At 31.8% G+C, this 21,080-nt stretch overlaps 1 protein-coding gene across 3 annotated transcripts in view; it reads left to right on the top strand.

Moving 5' to 3' along the window:
• whd (carnitine O-palmitoyltransferase whd) overlaps window positions 1–16,098 on the top strand; it is a 65,071-nt gene extending 48,973 nt beyond the window's left edge. For 2 of the 3 annotated variants that reach the window (XM_065355535.1, XM_065355534.1), the window contains exons 8-18: window positions 1,854–2,053; window positions 2,142–2,346; window positions 2,429–2,536; window positions 2,635–2,660; window positions 2,947–3,012; window positions 10,665–10,779; window positions 11,521–11,655; window positions 11,780–11,914; window positions 12,013–12,162; window positions 14,655–14,864; window positions 14,968–16,098. In XM_065355535.1, the coding sequence (XP_065211607.1) occupies window positions 1,854–2,053; window positions 2,142–2,346; window positions 2,429–2,536; window positions 2,635–2,660; window positions 2,947–3,012; window positions 10,665–10,779; window positions 11,521–11,655; window positions 11,780–11,914; window positions 12,013–12,162; window positions 14,655–14,864; window positions 14,968–15,069 (1,452 nt within the window). In that variant the 3' untranslated portion in view covers window positions 15,070–16,098. Of the gene's footprint in view, window positions 1–1,853; window positions 2,054–2,141; window positions 2,347–2,428; window positions 2,537–2,634; window positions 2,661–2,946; window positions 3,013–7,952; window positions 8,016–10,664; window positions 10,780–11,520; window positions 11,656–11,779; window positions 11,915–12,012; window positions 12,163–14,654; window positions 14,865–14,967 lie in introns of all 3 variants that reach the window. The other variant, XM_065355537.1, reaches the window with a different exon arrangement.
• Window positions 16,099–21,080: the final 4,982 nt, after the last annotated feature.

Raw genomic sequence — 21,080 nt, 5'->3', positions numbered from 1 at the left:
TTTGCAAGATGTAATTTTTTTAAGTTTTTTTCAATCTTTTTTATAATTTTGAGAACTGCATGGAGAGTTGGTTTTATCTATTTTCAACTCCTCCCCCCTCCCCTCTTTGAAAAATAGTATCAAACTAGACCAATTTTTTTGATTTTTGAAACGGCGACTCTTACTCTCTAAAAAGTTGAAAAAATACGAAAAACCGATCACAAAAATTCTAGAAAACTGCATTCAGTGGTTCCAAAAGTACGGGAACGGATTGATTTACTCAAAAGTATCAAATTTTCGAAATATGCGAGTTTTTTTGGATTTTTTTCAAATTTTTAAAATAATTTTTTGAAAGCTGTAGGTGATTTTTATTCATTTTGAATTTTTTGACCCTCCCCCCCCCTCCCCTTTAAAATAGTATCAAACTAGGCGAATTTTTTCGAATTTCTAAATGGTAACTCTTAACTCTCTAAAAATTTGAAAAAAGTACGAAACGACTTACAAAAATTCTAGAAAACTGCATTCAGTGATTCCGAAATTGCGTATGTAATTGATCTACTCAAATACGTAAGTAGAAGTATCAAATTTTCGAGATGATGCGAATTTTTTTAGGATTTTTTAAGGATTTTTTGCAAACGTTTCACATTTTTAAGATTTGTAGAGGATTTTACTCTCCCTCCCTCGCTTCTCCCTCCCTCTCTCCCTCCAAGAAAAAAGAAGTAGAAACTCGATCAATTATTCGAAATTGAAAAACCGAAACCCCAAGAAAAACTGCATTTATAGTGGTTCCTAAAATACGTCAGTAAATTATCCAAATGCACCAAATTTTTGAGATATGCATTTTTTCAAAATTTCAAAGCTCTGAATCTCTGCTTCCATAAAAGTTGAAACTTGAAAAATTCTTCAAAGCTACCTTTAAATTGAAAAAAAAAATTGGGTTGATAATTTTGTACCTAATGATGTATTTTGCATTCAAAGTCGTTGAAGATATTAGATTTTTTACCCCTTCCCTGCACTCCTTTCCTCTACTTTTTCATTTTGCTCCACTTTTTTAACTTGTTGCATTTTATAACATCTTTTTTGAAAATCCGGCTTATAAGCCTCTTATTGGAGCTCTATAAGTTGAGTTTTGAAAATTTTTAGAATCACTGCATTATTTCTCTCCGATTTTCTGAACATCGAAATGTTTATTCAATTTTGATGAAAGATGATTTTCTTGAGGGGAGGGAGGAAAAAATGAGAAGGATCAATTGGTTGACAATTTTCAAAATTGTGCTTCTGGTTTGAGCCCTTTTTATCATTTTTGATTCTTACTTGTTTTTCTCTTGTGACTTTTTTTTCAAACTTGACATTAGTTTTCTTCATCAAATGTTTCTTTGAAAAATGATCTGTCCTTCAAAATTTCACATTCAATTTAATTTGAAAAAAAAAATGGTCAGAAGCAGAATTCACGTTTTTTTTTTTTTTTTAGAGAATATGAGAACAAAAATTCAATTTTTCATTTCAAACTACAGTAAAAATATTTTTAAATGATTTTCAATGGATAAAATTTTATATCGCTTGTATTTTCCAACTTTGTAAATTTTGGGTAAAAATTTTGAATTTTTATTTCAAAAATCGAAAGTTTAAGTATTTCTGTTTTGCTTTAGAAATTCCGTAACGAAATAAAAATTGATGAAACACCCTCCCCTTTCCAGTTCTCCTTTTTGTAAAATCTTCGCCTCAAATTATCTGAATTTTTTCATTTTCTGTACTCAACCACTTGGAACAAGTTTCGAGTTTAAATTTTAAATTTTTTTTCCAAGGTCACAAAAACGTTGGCTTTCCAATGACTGCATTTTCCAACTAAGAAATTTTTTTCTTCTGTTTTATAGATCTTAATCCAAGGTTTAGTACCGCTTTGTTCGTGGCAATACGAACGTATGTTCAACACAACTCGTGTACCCGGAACCGAATCGGATAAAATTGTTCATTACAACGATTCGAAGCATATTGCAGTCTACCATCGAGGACGTTACTACAAAGTTATCATTTACCATCGTAATAGAATTTTACAACCTTGCGAAATCGAAGCGTAAGATTTTCCTTTTCCCATATTTTCTCGAAAGGAAAAAAACTCCTCTGCTTGAAAATATTTCTGTAACTTATCTTATTCGTTTCAGTCAAATACAAAATATATTGGACGATACATCGCCTCCGGCCATCGGTGAAGAGAAATTAGCCGCTTTGACTGCCGGTAACCGGACCGAATGGGCTGAAATTAGAAAAACATACTTTTTCAAAGGCACAAATCGACAGTCGTTGGATGCTATTGAAAAAGCAGCTTTTGTTATCGCTCTTGACGATATTCCTTACGAATATAGCGAAGTAAACAGTTTTCTAAATTATATTCCAGTGAGTTTAGAACGAACGATTGCGATATTTAATCTCGTTTTGATTTTTTTTTTAGTCTGATCCTAGTAAATTGGACCAATATGGACGAATCTTACTTCACGGAAATGGTTATAATCGTTGGTTCGATAAATCTTTCACACTTTGCATCGGCACTAACGGAAGGGTAATTACATATTATTTTTCGCCGAGTTATTTTTAAAAATACCAAATTACCGTGTTCGAAGTCGATTCATTTTATTAATTGCCATTTTCTCATTTCAGATTGGTTTTAACGCCGAACATTCTTGGTAAGTAATAAACCGGAAACGTTGATGAAAAATCGTATTTTTGTACCGAAATCTTCGGTGACGTTAATGCACTTTTTTTTTGCGTAGATAATCTAATTACGAATATTTTATTTATTTTAAATTTACGCAATTCGCTATCTAGCTAGTCGATTAATTAGTTTATTAATATTTTTATTTCGCTATCGCGTATTACGATTAATTGTTAATGCGATAATCGCGATCGAAATTACCGGAACGAACGGATCCACCATTTATGAAATTTGACCGAACGAATAATGTTTTATAGGGCAGATGCTGCCGTATTGTCTCATTTATGGGAAACTCTTATCATGGAAGAAGGCGATTTTGATAAGTAAACACCTCTATTGTAATTCTCTCTCTCTTTCTTTCTTCTTTTCTCCATTCGTCCGACGAGTTTCTTGTTTACGCTTTTCTCGGGGGTTTGTATAAAGGTCGTTGCTTCGGTACACGCTCTTTTATAAGTACTTCGAGCTGAGCTCAGAGCTCAGGGTACCGCGTCCAAGTGGTTGTGGGTGTTATGACTTATGTTGTCGTTGGATGGGTTCGGTTCGGGAATTTTGGTATCAGTATTCCGGTCTTGTGCACATTTCCCATCCACATTTACTTACGTACAATTCACCGATTGCTTTATATTATTGTAACGAATTGTCTCATTTTGCGTTGATCGTATTCGAAGTTGAACGATTTTATAGTGTTTTTATCGAGTACTTGAATTGTATTTTATTTAGTTTATTATTGTATTTGTTATTCTAGATGTAGAAAATGTTGTTGATGTTTTTTTTTCTCTCTTGGAGTTGGTTAGTTTTGATGGATGTTATACTTTAGAGTTGGGTTCATTTTCTTTCTAGAGTTTATTCGATCGTTGAGCTAATCATTTTGTGTATTGTTTTAGGATTTTTCTTTTTTTTGAGGAAAAAGTGTATGTTCACAAGTCCTGACTAGGATTTATGTATTTTGATTTTCACGCTGAGTCGATTAGTAAAATGATTGATTCGTTTTGGGGATCCAGAATTGGATGTTGATCGTGTATCTAAAATAGGTAAAATTTTAATAATTTTAGTGGGTTGAATTTAATTTTAAAAATTTTTAAATTGAATCAAGTCTTTAAAATTTTATTGTTTTGAGCTATTTTTAAGTTTTCTTCCAGAAATTTTTACCTTAATTTCCAAAAAAAAAAAAAAAAAAAATGTCAATGAAAATTGTTTTGATAAGAGAATTTTAATTGTGATTTTTTGTCACTGCATCTCCTTACCTCTCCCATATTTTTTATTCGAAGTTCACCATAAGAAAACTTGAGGATGCTAAAAAACATTTTTTTTCAATTTTTTTGAAAAAATTGGAAAAAGTTAAGTATCTTAAATTCATAAAAATACTTGAGCATTAAAAATTTGAAAAAAAAATGAAAAAATGAACAAAAAAAGGTGTTTTTTGATGAAAACTTCTATTTTTTAAACATTTTTATTCTTAATTTTTTTTGTTGTTTTAAAAATTGAAGAAATGCTCAAAATAGTTTAAATTGAAGACTAAAATCAAATCTCATTTTAATAAGATTTTTTTTTTAAAACTTGAAAAATTGTATCATTTTTTTTGGTTTTTTTTTCTCTTGGAATAATTGTGTCAATTTTTTGCTAATTTTCGTGCTGACTGTACAATTTTACGAAATTATGAACTTTTCATATTTTTTTCTGTTTTTGTAACTAAATACCTAATGCTCTTTTATATTTCATTTCTTCAAGTTTTTCGGTTCTGTGTTTCATTTTAATTTGTTTGTCTAAACCCAACTTGAACTCCATATAAATGTTTGAAGGTTAGAACAAGGGGGGGGGGGAATCCATTTTAATCGATCTTCAAAATGTAAAAAAATGTAGGGTAAATTTCCATCAAATTGATAAGTAAAAAAAAACGAATAAAAATAAAATCAACAAATTGACTTTTTTTGAAAAAATTATTTTTTTTACGTTTTAAATTTCAATTTAATTTTTGTTAAAATGATTATTTGAAATGAAGTTTATTGAAATTTTCGTAAAGTTAGTAAAAAAAAAAAAAACAAAATAATAAAAGAAGTACTTACTAATAAAATTCTTGAATAAAATCAAAAAATTGATTTTTTTACGTTTTGAATTTCAAGTTAATTTTGGTTAAAAATAATAATTTGAAATGATCAACAAATGTTTTGAAGGTTAGAACAAAAGGGGGGGGGGAGTCAGAATCCAAAAATCCATTTTCATCGATCTTCAAAATGTAAAAAAATGTAGGGTAAATTTCCATCAAATTGATAAGTAGAAAAAACGAATTAAAATGAAATCAACAAATTGATTTTCTCACGTTTTAAATTTCAAGTTAATTTTGGTTAAAAAAAATGATCATTTTGAAATGAAATTTATTGAAATTTTCGTAAATTTAGTAAAAAAAAACCAAAATAATAAAAAATTCTCGAATAAAATCAAAAAATTGATTTTTTTACGTTTTGAATTTCAAGTTAATTTTACTCACTACAGTAGTGGAGTTGACCTTGACCTTGACCTAAAATTTTCGTGCATCCAAATTTCCGGGAGAGGTGGAGGGGGTGAAAATTAGTCTAAGACAAGTTGCTATCAACTGAAATAAATTCAAAAGTTGAGTGGTATATTGAAAAATTAACATCTTGAAGCAATTAGGAGAACAAAGATTTTTTTTGTGTTGTTTTGACTTTCGAAAATCTTGTAAAACTTGACCCGAAGACAGAAAATTGACTCAGAACAGCTTCTAAATGTGCCTTTTGTGTGGTCTGACTTTCCAATCCCTCTTTGTTCCTTTTTAATTACAAAAAAACAAATTTTCGTGCCCTTTTTGAACTCCGTTTGGATTTTGGGTCAGCACTGGAGGCCCTAAAAAGTTAATTTAAGGAATTAAAATTTGACATCTGCATTTTTACAAAGTGTTCTGAATGTATTTTTTGGGGGTGTCGACTTTTCAGCTCCTCTCCACTTCCTCAAAGCTGCAAGAAATGTATTTTTGCTTTTTTTAAAAATGATTTTTGGTTTTGTGTGGTCGCTGTGCTTCCCTCTTTTTAAAAAAATTGACCTGGGATGCTGAAATTAGACATGTACATTTTGAAGATGTGCTAGATGTGATTTTTTTGGGGATTTCGACCTTTCAACCACTCTCCACCCCTCTACAGCTGCAAGAAGTTGCATTTTCGTGCCTTTTGAAACAGTTTTCTATTTTTTTTTTTTTTTTTTTTTTTTTTTTTGTCAACTTTGCATTAAAATTGATTGGATTGGTTTTTATTAGCAATTTTTTCACTATGAGGTGAAGGAAGAGAGGAGGGATTGTTGAAATACAAAAACTAAAATGAAAAATTTTTTACTGGTGTTGTTTTAAATAATATGTCGGCTTTTAAATAATTTTCCAATTTTTCGATAGCTTGTTTTTTATTATTTTTTTAATTGTAAACCTATTTTCAAGTTGTTTTTTTACAGAAAATCCCTCAAACTGAATTTTGCAAATATTTGGCAACAATTTTGCTGGCAAATTTATAGCTTTAGAAGTTCACATTTAATTTTAGATTATTTTATAAACTATTTCAGATCATTAGAAGATCGAATATTTTGTATTTGGAAAAGTCATCTTCTGAGTAAATTGGAGAAATAATGATTTGGTACTCGTATTTTGGGAATCACTCCAACTTACGTTTTCCTTTTAGCGAATAAATTAAGAGACATAGGTCAGGACTTGTTGAAATGTACTTCATGATTGTAAATAGGTCGTTGAAATTGAAAGTGTGTCCATTGTTTGGAATTTCGATTGTTAATTGGGTAACTTTATTCGATCATTTTCCACCTTTGTTATCATCGGAGTTGATAATTGATTGGAGTTCGTTTCAGGTGTATTTTTGAACAGGAAAGGCGAAGTCATTTTTCTTGCATCGTTTTTCAGGATATTGTTGGTGTCTCGAGTGTGTCTGATTATTCTACAGGTTTTTGGATTTTGTCTTCGAGGTTCAAAGTCGATTTTTGTGTTTTTTTTTTGTTGAATTCCACTTTATTTTTATTATTTGTAATCTACTTCGTGGTCTTGATTTGGTCTCTTGTGATTTCCTATTGATTGATTTCCGGGTATTTTTCTTTCGAGGCTGTTTCCAAAATGTGGCATTTTATAATTTTTGAATTTGTAAATAACCTTTTTTTAGGTTAGAAACAAAAATGAATGGTATTTTGAAAAAATGTACGAGGGTTGAGGGTTGGGTCATCGTCATTAACTATCGTGAAATTTTGTATGATGGAAGGGAGAAGGGAGGGGATTCTTTCAAAATTCATCTCAAGATTCTAAAATTCATCATTTTGATTGCCTTCTTACATACAATCGTATCTAATTTTTAATCGTAGAATTAGTTACCTCCACCTCTGCTCAATTTGTGATTCAGAAATTGTAGTTCTATCACTTCTATCTCTAAAAAAAAGCGTTCAAATCAATTCAAAAATCTGACATTCCGAGTGTAAAATTATTATGTACTGTAGATGTGCCTTATTAAAGAGGATGGTTCAGTTGTTCAGCCAATCGTCGTTCTTATCCGAGCCTTAAAAGCCTTCTACATGTATTTGTGAAGTTTTCAAATCTTATGCCACGCTGCATACATATTCGACTCGAGTACGATCAACGGAGCGATAAGAAAAAGGGGTGTTGTGAGTCTACCTTCCACTTGCATAGGTAGACTATGCATACACCCTCGTGTAAATAATTCACTTTTAACTGGCATCGGCAGCGAGTAACAATAAAGGTAATAATATTATAGCACACTAATGTAAAATACACACCTGTTGATAGCTTCGTTAAAAATGTGGTATTCTTGTGTTGTTGTAAAAAAACCGCAAGTTTTGCAGGAAGTGTGTCCTTGGAGAAGGCTGACGAAATTTTATAGACTAGGTTGTGCCAAATTTTATGGCGATTTTATTAAATCGTAGGTACTTGAGATTTTTTTTCAATGATATGTGTTTTAAAACTGTTTGATCAGTTTGTAATTATTTTGTCAGCCTTTTTAGAGAAGGACGGCGTAAAATATACTCGCAGAGGAATAAGGTTCATCAGTATTACATATATTTAGTAGGTTTAGGTGGTAGGTATTTATCTGTACTCGGATAAATATGTATTAATTTGTATTATAAATAGGTTTATTTAGTATTTATTATCATTTTTATGTACTCACGATACAAGGTGAAGGTGTACATATCGTACGTAATTTCACGTATTTTTAATCATTTTGTACATTTCTTTGGTGTGTGGAATAAACAGGGCAGATGCTCCGGTTGTTGGACATATGTGGGAGTATATCATTGGGCTTGAACTGGACAGAGGGTCAGTTACTTTTTATCGTAGATTAATTTAAATATGCTTTTTCATTTTGGTAGCTAGGTACACTTAGTTTACCTGCTACGATGTACGATAGATTGATTAATACGATTACTTAGTACAATAAAATTAAACGCGTGCACAAGTTCAATTCACATAAATTCGCGCCTTTTTAACAAAATTCTCTGATTTAATCTTCACTCGTCACTCGTTGATGTTTAATGCACGCGAAGTGATGTGCTATATTGGCCAAAGTAACGTACGTGCGTTTGGTATGGGCCTTTGGGTAGGGTACTTTTTGTGTGCGTGTGTTTTTTTCGGTTAGGTACTATTTTCTCATTCAAGTGTAAATCAATTGGAACGAAATTACGAGAATTGGACGAATTAATTTTCAATCTGGTTTTATCCGTTGATATCTTCTGAATTTGTAAAAATAAATGGCCCTAGATGTTGATGCATTTCTTGGTAAAAATTCGCAAAAAGTTTTCGATTTTTTTTCTGAAATGCAGATCGAATTATTGATACGGATCTCTTTTATAATAGTCCGGCATATGAATGTATAAATAATTTCACCCCCCCCACCCATCGACCCTCTACGACAACCTTTTTTCAAAGGAGACGTCCTGAAGAGCATTTTAAAGCAAATTTGCCAAAAAAAAAATGGTCTTACAAACAAAATGGCGGCCATTTTGATTGACAGGTCAGCTGAAATCGCACATTTTGCTTTTCAAAATAGGACTCCGAACGAAATTTTTTGAAGGACGAAGCTAGATCGGAAGAACATGGAAAAATCCATCACCAACCAAAATTTCAAATGCTGAAGTTCATTTTATGATTTTTGGTGAATTTTTTAAAATCAAATTTAGACCAAAAATGATAAAAAAATCAAAATTTTATCAAATTGACCTATAATGCTGAAATTTGAGATATGCCCTATTTTCGACCAGCCAAATCGATTAGAAACGGTTTCAAAGTGTTTTGAGCAGTTCTGGAGTCTCCAGCAAATTTTTGAAATTTGAACAAAATTTTATCAAGTGAAGTATTAAATCCGACATTCACGCTGTACTCCAACTTAAACACGATAACAAGTCGACTGCTGGTGCGTTCAAGTCATTTTGGAGCCTCCAGCGACTTTTTGAAAATTCTTGGAGCCTCCAGTAAGTTTTCGAAAGTTGAAATTTCCACAAAATTTCATCAAATGAAGTTGGAAAATGGAAATTCATTCTGTAAGCTGAGTTCAATATGCTATGAAGTCGACTGCAGGTGGATTTCAAGTCGTTTTGGAGCCTCCAGCAGATTATCAATGCTCGAAATTTCCATTAAATTTTAATCAAACTGAGTTGGAAATCTGAAATATACTCTGAGCTCCAATTTAAACACGCTGTAAAGTCGACCACTGGTGGGTTCGAGTCATTTTGGAGCCTCCAGCCACTTTTTGAAAATTCCTATACAGCCTCCAGCAGATTTTGAAACTGGAAATTTCACAGAATTTCACCAACTGAGTCAGAAAGCCGAAATTCACTCTGTAAATTTTTTTCAAAAATGATACAAAAATTTGATGAAATTTCGTTGAAGTTTCAAGTTTTAAAAAATTTTACTGGAGGCTCCAAAACGACTTCAAATTTAACTGCAATCGACTTCAAAGCGTATTGAAATTAGCTTGCAGAATTAATTTGCGTTTTCCAACTCCATTTGATGAAATTTCAACTTTCATAAACCTATACTGGAGACTTCAAGAATTTTCAAAAAGTCGCTGGAGGCTCCAAAATGACTCGAACTCGTCAGTAGTCGACTTGACAACGTGTTTAAGTTGAAGTGCAGCTTGAATTTAGGATTTCCAATTTAATTTGATGAAATTTTGTGGTAATTTCAAGTTTCAAAAATCTACTGGAGGCTCCAGAACTGCTCAAAACGGGTTGAAATCGTTTCCAATCGATTTGGTAGGTTGAAAATAGGGCATATCTCAAATTCCAGGTTTCTATGTCAATTTGATAAAATTTTGATTTTTTTTTCTCATTTTTGGTCTGTTCCTCAGAATATCCCCTTTAATAGAAACGTTTTTGGAGGGGCTCGGGGAGGGGGTGAGCTGCAATTATCCATATTATTGTCGTATGCCGGACTATAATATACATTTTATTTTCAATTTATATATTTTGGTAGCTACCTACTTGTAATATTTTTTTTTTTTTTTTTTTTTTTTTAATGATCTAACACTACTTTTGCTTTATTGTGTTTGTCCTTCTGCTGTATTAATTCAAATATGAAAATTTTTATGATTAAAATTAGTCAGGTAAAAGCTTCAAAGTTTACAATTAATGCTTCTCGTACCAAATACACGTACGTTTGTTGGTGTTTTTTTTCCTAAATTAATTTCTGATGGAAAAATTCCCTAATAATTCAAATTGTGCAAAAAATTAATTACGAAGTGCTTCATTTCTAGCACCTCCTGTACGAATTTTGGGTAAGGTATCTTTAGCTTCATTAATGCGAAATGTACATACATTATTTTTACTAATACGAGTGAAGCGTAAAAACATGTGCTCGTAAAATTTACCTTTCTTTTTTCATATCTATTAGTTACTTATACGTTGATTTAGCGATTTGTTCAATTTTTAATTCGTTTTTTTTTCTCGATTAATATTTGCGAAACTTTAGATACGACCAAGATGGTCATACGAAAGGAATCCCAGAATTTAAACCACCGAAACCGATTCGTTTACAATGGGATTTACCCGAACCTGCGATCGACGCTATTGAGAAATCGTATAAGGTAATTATTAATTAGACAGATGATTTTTTTTTTTTTTTGCAGAGTGTTCAGTCGCTGAAAAATCTGGGGAAGTTGGAAAATTTTTCCATTCTGTAACAATCATTTTGAAAAAAAAAAAAAAAAAAAAAAAAAAATGAAAAATTCATTGGTTTTGACCGCATAATGGGAAAAACATAAAATTTATAGATGCTGAATTTTATTTTCACTATGTTTAAAGAATTTTTTGATAACTGGAGAATCCAAAAATGTGTTCAAGGCTCGAGAATTGTTCAAAATTACTACCAATTGACTAGAAAAGTCAAAAATAGGGTATACAAATCAAATTCCAGCCTTTTATGTCAATTTGATTAAATTTTGAATTTTTTTGAGGAATGGGCCAAAAAATTTTATTTTTAAAAATTTACCAAAAGTCAAAAAATGAATTTCAGTTGATCAAATTTTTGCTGGTGGTGTATTCGGGGTCCTTTTTCGATCTCTTTCCGTCCAGTCCAAAAATGTTGTGCAAGTTAGGATGGTTCCATTGTGATTGACAAATTTTCTCGTTCCTCCCAATCTCTCTAAATTAGTTCATTTTTGCATTAAAAAAATATTTTGTGCGTTGGTGATGTTTGAAAGATTTGGAAAATTGATCTGAAAACTTCAGAAAAAGACTGGACTATCTCTTTGTTTTTTTTTTTTTTTTTTTTAATAATTTTGATGAATATTGAGTTAAATTGGGTGTTTTGATTTGAACTTTTTCAGACAGCGTACACCTTGTTGAATGATTTGGATTTACGTATTTTGATGCACAAAGCTTACGGCAAAGGATTCATGAAAACTTGCCGCGTTAGTCCGGATGCGTATATACAGATGGCGTTGCAATTAGCCTATTATAGGGTAAGTGTGGAATTTCGAAAAGAAATCATTCTGAATATTATTTGAAAAAAAAAAGTTTGCACTTTGTATTGCATACTTATGTACTTATTATGGTGATTTATGGTACTTAAATGTTTTTGAATAGGATTTCGGAAAATTCAGTTTGACGTATGAAGCTTCAATGACTCGATTATATCGTGAAGGAAGAACGGAAACTGTTAGACCTTGTACGGTTGAATCGTCTGCTTGGGTTAAAGCTATGCAAGATCCTAATGCTACGGTATGAAATCTTAGAAATGTTTTGAAATGTTCACCCTGACAATTTTTTTAGTCGAGATGTGTATTTAATTTCATTTGGTTTCATTTTCTTATATGCAGACTGAAGAAAGAATTACCTTATTGAAGAAAGCTTGTGAAATCCATCAACGTGGATATCAAGATGCGATGGTGGGAAGAGGAATTGACAGACATTTGTTCTGTTTATACGTCGTATCGAAATATTTGGAAGTGGATTCGCCATTTTTAAACGTGGGTATTTTATTTTCAACTTATCAGGAAAAAAATTCGTTTAGAATCGAAAAATTGAACTCAAGGGGCTGTAATTTTTTTCAGGAACATAGTATCAATTTTATGTCAAAATTTTGGATTTTTAGACAATTTTTAGAATTAATTATGCTGTTGCCCTTCTAATTTCAAGAGGTTTTACCCTCCTGTAAAAAACGTGTTTCAATATTTTTTTGGTTTTGGTGGCGTCGAGAAAAGGTCTATAAATTACATTTCGGATCAAGAAACGATAAAAAAATCAAGATATCTACTCAGGAATCATTTAAAACACAAAAATCATCTCAAAAAAAAAATCAAAGAATTGGTTTAAGAACGTCTTTTAAAAATACTTATCAATAATGAAAAAATTTCACAAAAAAAAAAAACGTTGAAAGTTTTGCACGTTTTCTGTTTTTTTTTTCATGAAAATAATTTTTTAAACATTTTGCTATTTTTGCTTCATCGTTTCGTATCGGCAGTAAAATGCTTATTTCCCTTCTCAAGAGTAATTTTCGTAGGAAAATTTTTTATTTTCAAGAATAGATACGCTACGATATATTTTTTTTGACCTAAAAAATATGCAAGTGATTCTAGAGGAGAGGGGAGGGGAGGGGAGCTAAATCTCTGAGAATTTGAGAGGAAAAAGTCTTGAAATTCGAGATAGATTGGTTTTATTTTTCCTTTTTTTTTTTTTTTAATAAGGCTATCAAATTTTTTATACTTAGGTGATTTTTTTGCAAAAGTTTATGTAAAATTGACCTGCCAAAATCAAATTTTACCATTTCCAGTTGATCTAAAATCTTCTGCTACATTTAGGTTTTTTCCCATTATTTTCAAAATCAGAATTTTAGGCATCAAAAATATAATTATAGATTTATTAAATTTAATTATTACCTGCTTTCAAAGTGTTTAACCCGAAAATATGTTGTTCTAGTGAATTCCAGCCCCACCTTTCAAAGTATGACTTTGGTTAAACGGATTCCAAAAAAAAAAAAAAAAAAAAAAAAAAGTGAATAGGCAATCTGGAATTTTTAGCATTTTTAAAATCTTACTGAAGGTGTAAAAATTCATTTGTCATGCTGAGAATTTAATCTCTATCTACTTCTGAATTATTGGTCAATTTGAAAATTCACCGATCCAACAAAATTCAGCTTTATACCTTTAGTTATTTTTCAACCAGATTTTTTAAATTTCAGGAAAAAGAAGTCAAAATATTGAAAATTTTAATTTTGAGTATCCTACTGAAAATTTTCTGGAAAATGGATTTCGGATTCAGTCTGTCAAAATCAATTCTTATAATTGTTGGCAGGATTTTTTATACTCCCTTCCTCTCCCCCTCGTTATGATAGTTAATTTGTTCTTGGTTCGAATTTTAAAAACATTCATAGGGTATCCTAGAGTGATCGAATAATAATTTTGGAGGCGAAAAAATTTCGCTCACCTCCCTACCCTTGCTCCTCATGCAAAAAATCGTAGTAATTTTTCTATTTATTTCATTCAAAAAAATTCCTTTTCATCACCACGTTGATCGAAAATTTTAAAATTTCAGTGATGTTTTTGAGAAATGAAAGGCCAATTAATGGAATTCGTTTCAACGTTTTTTTGCACTGTATTCTAGCCTAAAAGTACGAAAAAAAATTTCAAACTTTCGTAACTCCGAATCTAAAAGCGCCACAGGCTAGATTTTTTGCCAAAATGTCAACTCCAAGTCATGGTAATTTTTTTCAAATTTTTAAAATATTAGATCAGGATAAAAAATCCATGAAAACAATTTATTTTTGGCATTTTTTTCAAATTTTTAAAATGGTGAGTCAGAATGAAAAATCAAAAGAACTAACTTTTTGAGGGTTTCTCATTCGTTTTCAAGCAATTGAAACGTAGAAAATATTGGGCAGCTGATTTGAATTTGTTTTGGCCCTCCGTCGTCGCCCCCCCCCTCCGTCACCTCATTTCAACTTTAATTTTTCGATTGAAAAGTGATTTTTTTTGCATAAGAAGCCAGGCGAGGGGAGAGCGACATTTTTTTGGCTCTAAATTTTTCTAAATCCTCAAAGATACTCTGTGAATATTTTCAAAATCCGAGTTAGGAGCAGGGGAGAAGGGCATACCCTTTGAATTTTGAATCAAATTCTTAAAGAGAGACCTCAGATCGATCTAAATATGTATTGAAATTTTATTTTTGAAAAACGATATTAATCAAAAAATATTTTTTTTATCGTTGCCTAAAAGAGTGATAGTGATTTTAAATTTCTTAGAATTCATCAAATTTTGGAAAAAGTATTCAATTTGTGGGCTGATATTTTAGTTACTAAAATCTTGGATATATTCTTTAAAAAAAAAAAAAAAAAATGTTGAAAACGTTATAGGATCACATAACATTCGATTGATGAATTGGTCAAAAAAAAAAAAACATAAATTATCTCCTACTGGTATATTTCAATCACAAATGACACATTTTCTTTTGATTTTTATTCTAGGCGGTTTTGAGTGAACCATGGAGACTGTCTACGTCCCAAACGCCGCACGGACAAACGAATAGATTCAACGCTAAGGAGAATCCGGATTGTATTTCAGCCGGAGGTGGTTTCGGGCCGGTAGCTGACGACGGCTATGGTGTCTCGTACATCGTCGCCGGGGAAGATCTCATTTTCTTTCATATTTCCAGTAAATTAAGTAATCCGCAAACGGTTAGTTCGCAATCTTTATAATTCCGTCTTTTCATCCCTTATACGTACCTACTTCCAAATAATTCAATTTTTAATTTCTTTTTTCTTTTTTTTTTTTTTTCAGAACTCGAGTCGATTTGCTAATAACATCGAGAAAGCTCTGGACGATATTAAGAATCTATTCCAATCTTGGAAAGCTATTCAAAACGCTAAAAATAATTCGTAATCGTAGTATTATCACTACCCGTGTACTCATTCTGTGTTAACGAAAACAACAATTTACATGTATTTTTACTGACGAACTCTACCTATTACTCTGTTCTACGTAAATTTTAAAATACGTATGTATCCGTTTTTAAGTACTCGATAATTTATTTTTACGTTAAAGGTTTCGTTTTCTTTCTTCCTATTACTCTCTCTCCTTCTGTTACTGTGTCTCTTGTTTTCGAAATAACGATATTTTTGTAAATAAATTTGTAAGTTTTTTTTTTGAACGATTTTTTTTCTATCGGTTATTTTCGTTGTCGTCGAATAACTTCGGTATTATTTTAATTTATTTCCTAAACGAAACTGTTAACATTTTATATCCCCAAAAAATAGTACAATAAATTAATCAAATATAGTTAATATTCCTGAAAATTTCATCGATCCCGTATTACCTGTTTAATTTATCGTATCGACGACCTAAAATCATCATCGTATTATGAAAATGTCAACCGATGTTTTTAATCTTATTTAAAAAGTGTTTTTTTAAAAATTAGTTTTAAAACAAATATAGATAACGTAGGTAACTTGTTAGTATTAATCGAATGCGTTCAAATTTCGATTCTCGAATGCGTGATTTTACGTTACCTGAGCGTTTTATTATTTTTTTTTTTTAGACTATACTATTTTAATTAAAATTGAAAATATTAAACCCAACTATTTGTAGTTTTTTTTTTCATTCTGCTGCCTGTGTCGAAATAGGATCTAAACTGCGAGATCAATTTTTTAGACTCAGGCTGCTAACGGATACCTACTTGAATAGTTTTCCTTCCTTCTTCCTTCCCATTTTTGTGTGTTTTTTTCTTGTTTGTTCTCTTTTTTCCTCGTGTTTGGATTTTGTTGATCGGATGGTTTCTACTCGTATATAAGAGAAAATTTAAAAAGACTAAGTTCTTTGTTTAATTGTTTTTGTTATTGTTGTATGATTAATAATATTTTTACGTCAGCTGATACCTACTTGGAAAGAAATTATACCATTTTTCGATTGATATTTATTGTTGCGTTTTATTTACTCGTAGCTCATCGTTTTTCGTTGTTAGGTTTTCGAGAAAAAAGAGAAGGATAATATGAAGAATTAGCGTATCTAAAAATCTAGATTTTGATACATTATATTGCATTTTTCGAAATTTTGGCCTCCATTACCTCTCCCTATGGCTTGGTTTTGAAGAGAGGGGGAAAATAATTTTGATTTTAGGATGAAACGTTTTGTAAAGTCAGAATTGAAACATATAATTCGATATCCATTGTCGTCATTTTTTTCTCCCTTTTTTTTACGGATCAATCCGAAAATAACTAAAAAAAAAGTAAAAACAAAAAAATGAAAAATTCATATGACCTAAGTACGGTTTATTGTACGTATTTTTGGATTTTTAAATGCGTTTATTTCGAATTTCGACTCATTTTATTGATACAAGTTTTTTTTACCAATCTTTCACATTTCTAAAAAAATTGAAAAAATTTTGTGACATTTCTCAACTGCCTTTTTATGGCCATCTTTTACATTTTTTATGTGTGCCCAGTATTTTTTTGGGGACTTTCCCATAGTTATCCAAAAACCTTGTGTGAAATTGTTTATTTTCCCATCTACTTTCCTGAACTACTAATTTTGAAATTTCTTTATATTTTAGTCTAATACCCAAATCATCTCGCTTTTTCAAAGTTTTGAACAACCTAGCTTTTTCTTGTGCGAGGTAAATCAATCTAGGAAATGCCCAAGGCTTCCCAGCATGATGACACTGTCTCTCACTCAATGTTGTGGTACATTCACGAATTACACCCAGCAGCTTACAAGTAAAATCACTAAATAAATCGTCCACTTCCTCAACACTGAAATCTATACTCCAATCAGTTATCAAATCTTTTGTTTTAGTTTATCAAAGTGGATAAATTCCCTATTTTCATTAGGGGTTTTCTTCAATATGCTACCACTCAAGTGTACATGAATGGCCCAGTGGTCACGCAGGCTCAGAGATGTTCGGGTGTGTTTGGGAAAATTCAGCAGTGTGAATGAGTGCTCAGATGTTCGGGTGTGTTTGGGAAAGTTCAGGGGTGTGAACGAGTGCTCAGAGATGTTTGGGTGCGTTTGGGAAGATTCAGCGGTGTGAATGAGTGCTCAGAGATGTTCGCGTGTGTTTGGGAAAATTTAGGGGTGTGAACAAGTGCTCAGAGATGTTCGGGTGTGTTTGGGAAAATTCAGTGGTGTGAACGAGTGCTCAACGAGTTCTCAGAGATGTTCAGGTGTGTTTGGGATAATTCAGGTGCGTGAATGAGTGCTCAGAGATGTTCGGGTGTGTTTGGAAAGATTCAGCGGTGTGAATGAGTGCTCAACTCAAATGAGATTGGTTCTCTATAAAATATAAAAAATCTATCGGCGCATGGGAGGGATGAAATGGCCCCCGAGGACGTTCAGGTTGATACTAGCATGGAAGGTAGGTACCATTGAAAAACATCCGCGTAAAAAATTTCAGATGCACCCGAAAAAATCAAAAAAAAAAAATATTTTATCAACCTACTCACTTTAATATATCAAATGGTACTTTCTCAAATATTGATTTGACCTTTTGCTCTCCAAATATTTCACACCTTTTAGACTGGAACCCCCAAGATGATCTTCAACACAGTGATCATTTTCCCATTACCATTTCCATTCCAAATCAAATTTATAATCCCACAAAAGCAAAATTTCCAAAATGGATATTAGATAAGGCAAATTGGTCTCATTTTAATAAAGAAGTACTTTCATTAGATTTCTCTTGTCAAGACCTTGACTCTATTGTTCAGTACTTCACTGATTCAATCATTCAAGCTGCTATCAAAACCATTCCTAAATCTTCTTCAAAGGTCCCTAAAAAATCTGTACCCTGGTGGTGTCCAGAGTTGAAAATTGCTATTCAAGAAAGAAAAAGATCTTTAAGAAAATTCAAAAAATATCCTTCTACTGACAATCTCATAGACTTTAAGAAAAAAAGAGCAATTGCTCGCCGAACAAATCTTTCAAAACAAAGGGATAGTTGGACCAAATTCATGTTGAATATCACTCACAGTACTAGTATAAAAGAAATGTGGACTAAAATACAAATATTAAAAGGCTGCTATGTCCCATCTGACATTTCATATCTTCTCCACAACAATGACATTATTACTTCATTAGATAACATAACTAACACCATGGCTCAATCTTTTTCCAAAGTCTCAGCAACAAGTTCCTATAGTGAAGCTTTTCAAACAATCAAAAACCAAACTGAAAATTTAGTACTTGATTTTTCATCTGATAACCTTGAACCATACAATGCACCTTTCTCTACAAACGAACTACTGTACTGTTTAAACCACAACATCAAAAATTCATCACCTGGTCCAGATGATATTCATCCATATATGTTGAAACATCTTTCTGACACCAGTAAAAATGACTTACCTACTAAACCTCTATAATATAATATGGTCTTCAGATTCCTTCCCTCAAACATGGAAAACTGCAACTGTCATTCCCATACTTAAACCTGAGAAAAATGTTCACCTTCCCTCCAGTTACAGGCCTATTTCTTTAACTTCTGTCCCATGTAAAATTCTAGAAAAAATGGTTATGAAACGTCTTACTTGGTATATTGACTCTACAAATTCCCTCAGTTCTTTTCAAAGTGGCTTTCGGAAAAAAAGATCTACTCTGGACCATCTTTTTAGTCTTACACAGGAAATCCATACTGCCTTTCAAAATAAAGAATTTGTACTCTCAGTCTTCTTTGATCTTGAAAAAGCTTTTGACAAAGCATGGAGATACAAAATACTTCAAAAAATACATTCTATAGGGATTCGAGGGCATTTAGCTTACTTTATTCAAAACTTTTTATCAAATCGTACCTTTAGAGTCAGAATTGAAAATACATACTCTGAACTTTTTGATATTGAAAATGGAGTCCCTCAAGGCTCTGTGCTTAGCACCATACTATTTATACTACTAATTGATGATATCTGTAAAATTATCCCTCAACCTCTTTCCTTAAGAATTTTTGCAGATGATATAAACATTTCAATACGTTCAAATAACATCAAACTAGCCTCAGAAATGATCCAAAAAACTCTAAATTGTATTGAAAAATGGGCTGAAACAAATGGACTAACATTTTCTGAATCTAAAACTCACTGTATACTTTTTACCAAGAGAAATAAAACCTACCCAGAACCTATCCTTGAATTCAAAGGACATCCTTTAGTTTTTAAACCAACTACTAAATTCCTTGGACTTACTTTTGATAAAAAACTTACTTGGACGCCTCATTTTCTCAACATAAAAGCTCAACTTAACAAACGTCTAAATTTACTGAAAATTGTTAAAAATCCAAAGTATAACCCATCACGCCAACTATTACTTCATTTGTACAAAGCTCTGATACATAGTAAAATTGAATATGGAAGTCCATGCTTTACAAACCTGTCAAGTAAAACTACTAACATTCTCAAAACGGTTCAAAATTCCTCCTTGCGCATCTGTATAGGTGCTCTCTATTCGTCTCCAATTGATAGTATTTATTGTGAAGCTGCAGAGCTTCCTCCTGATTTTAGGAAAATTCTCATGACAAACAAATTCTTAACAACTGTTGCAAATAATCCATCTCACCCTCTTCAAAGGTCACTTAATGTCTACAGCTCTCAGCATTTCCTCCATACTTCAGGTCCAATCCCAGAATTTATCAAAAATATGAACAACCTACAAATTGACCTAAAAAACCTAGTACATCAACCAATATCTTATCCTCCTTGGTCTCTCAAACCTATACAGATGGAATTTTACTTAAGAAACTACCCAAAACATGATCACTCCCCATTATTAATCAAGAGTCATTACTTAGAACTGTTATCAAACTATACTGAATATAACTTATGCTTCACAGATGGTTCAAAAATTTCTAATATTCATACTGGTTATGCTTACTCAATTAATGACAAAGTTCTCAGTTTCAAAATTCACAACTGTGCCTCAATTTTTACTGCTGAACTAACTGCCATAAAACATTGCCTAATAGATATAATTTCCATTCAATCAGAAAATAAAAAATTCTTAATCCAAAGCGACTCACTAAGTTCACTGCTATCCATTCAAAACATTTTTTCTGACCATCCCATAGTCCAAGACATACATAAGTCCCTTTTTAACCTCCAATATTATGATTACTCAATTAGCTTCATGTATGTTCCCAGCCACATAGGTATCACTGGAAACGAAACTGTTGATAGATTAGCAAAAACAGCCGCTACCCCCTCCCCTCTTACGACTCTCACTCCTGATGACATTAAATCTCTAATCACTCACAACACATTTACTAACTGGCAGAACTTTTGGTCACAACAAACTTCAAACAAACTCTTCCAACATAAAAAAACTACTCTCCCCTGGAAAAATCTAGGCCACCTGAACAGAAAAGAAGAAATCCTGATTACTAGACTAAGAATAGGCCACACAAAAATTACTCATAACCACTTATACCAAAAAGAACCAAAACCCTCATGCCAATTTTGCAGAAACGAACCCATATCCATCCAACACATACTTTTCAACTGTCCCCAACTAAAACAAAACAGACTTACACTACAGATAAAAGAAAACCCACCTACTATCCCTGACGAACCCTCAGAAATACAAAAATTCATCTCCCTAGTAGAAAACATCGGCCTCACAAACCAAATCTAGCCCCCCTGTCGCGGATTCGCGGTTATTAATTATATTTGGCTATGTTTTTGTTATATTTAAAGTTCGCGATCTCGATAATATTCGGCTGCTAGGTTTGTTATCTTGAAGATTCAAAAGTTTTTGTTATTGTTTTTATTCGAAAATAAATAGAGTATGAAGAAGGTTCGTTTTGAAGCGATTAAATCAATCGCCCTTATTGTTGAATTTCCTTTTTCGTTATGGTAGCAGGCTGATCCTAAATAATCGTTCGTTTCGTCCTCCGAATTCGTTGGTAAATTCCAAAA

This window comes from Planococcus citri, chromosome 3, assembly GCF_950023065.1.
Source record: "Planococcus citri chromosome 3, ihPlaCitr1.1, whole genome shotgun sequence".
NCBI classification, from domain to species: Eukaryota; Metazoa; Arthropoda; class Insecta; order Hemiptera; family Pseudococcidae; genus Planococcus; species Planococcus citri.
Note: the sequence above shows the minus strand (reverse complement) of the source record. Positions and strands in the feature narration are given on the sequence as shown.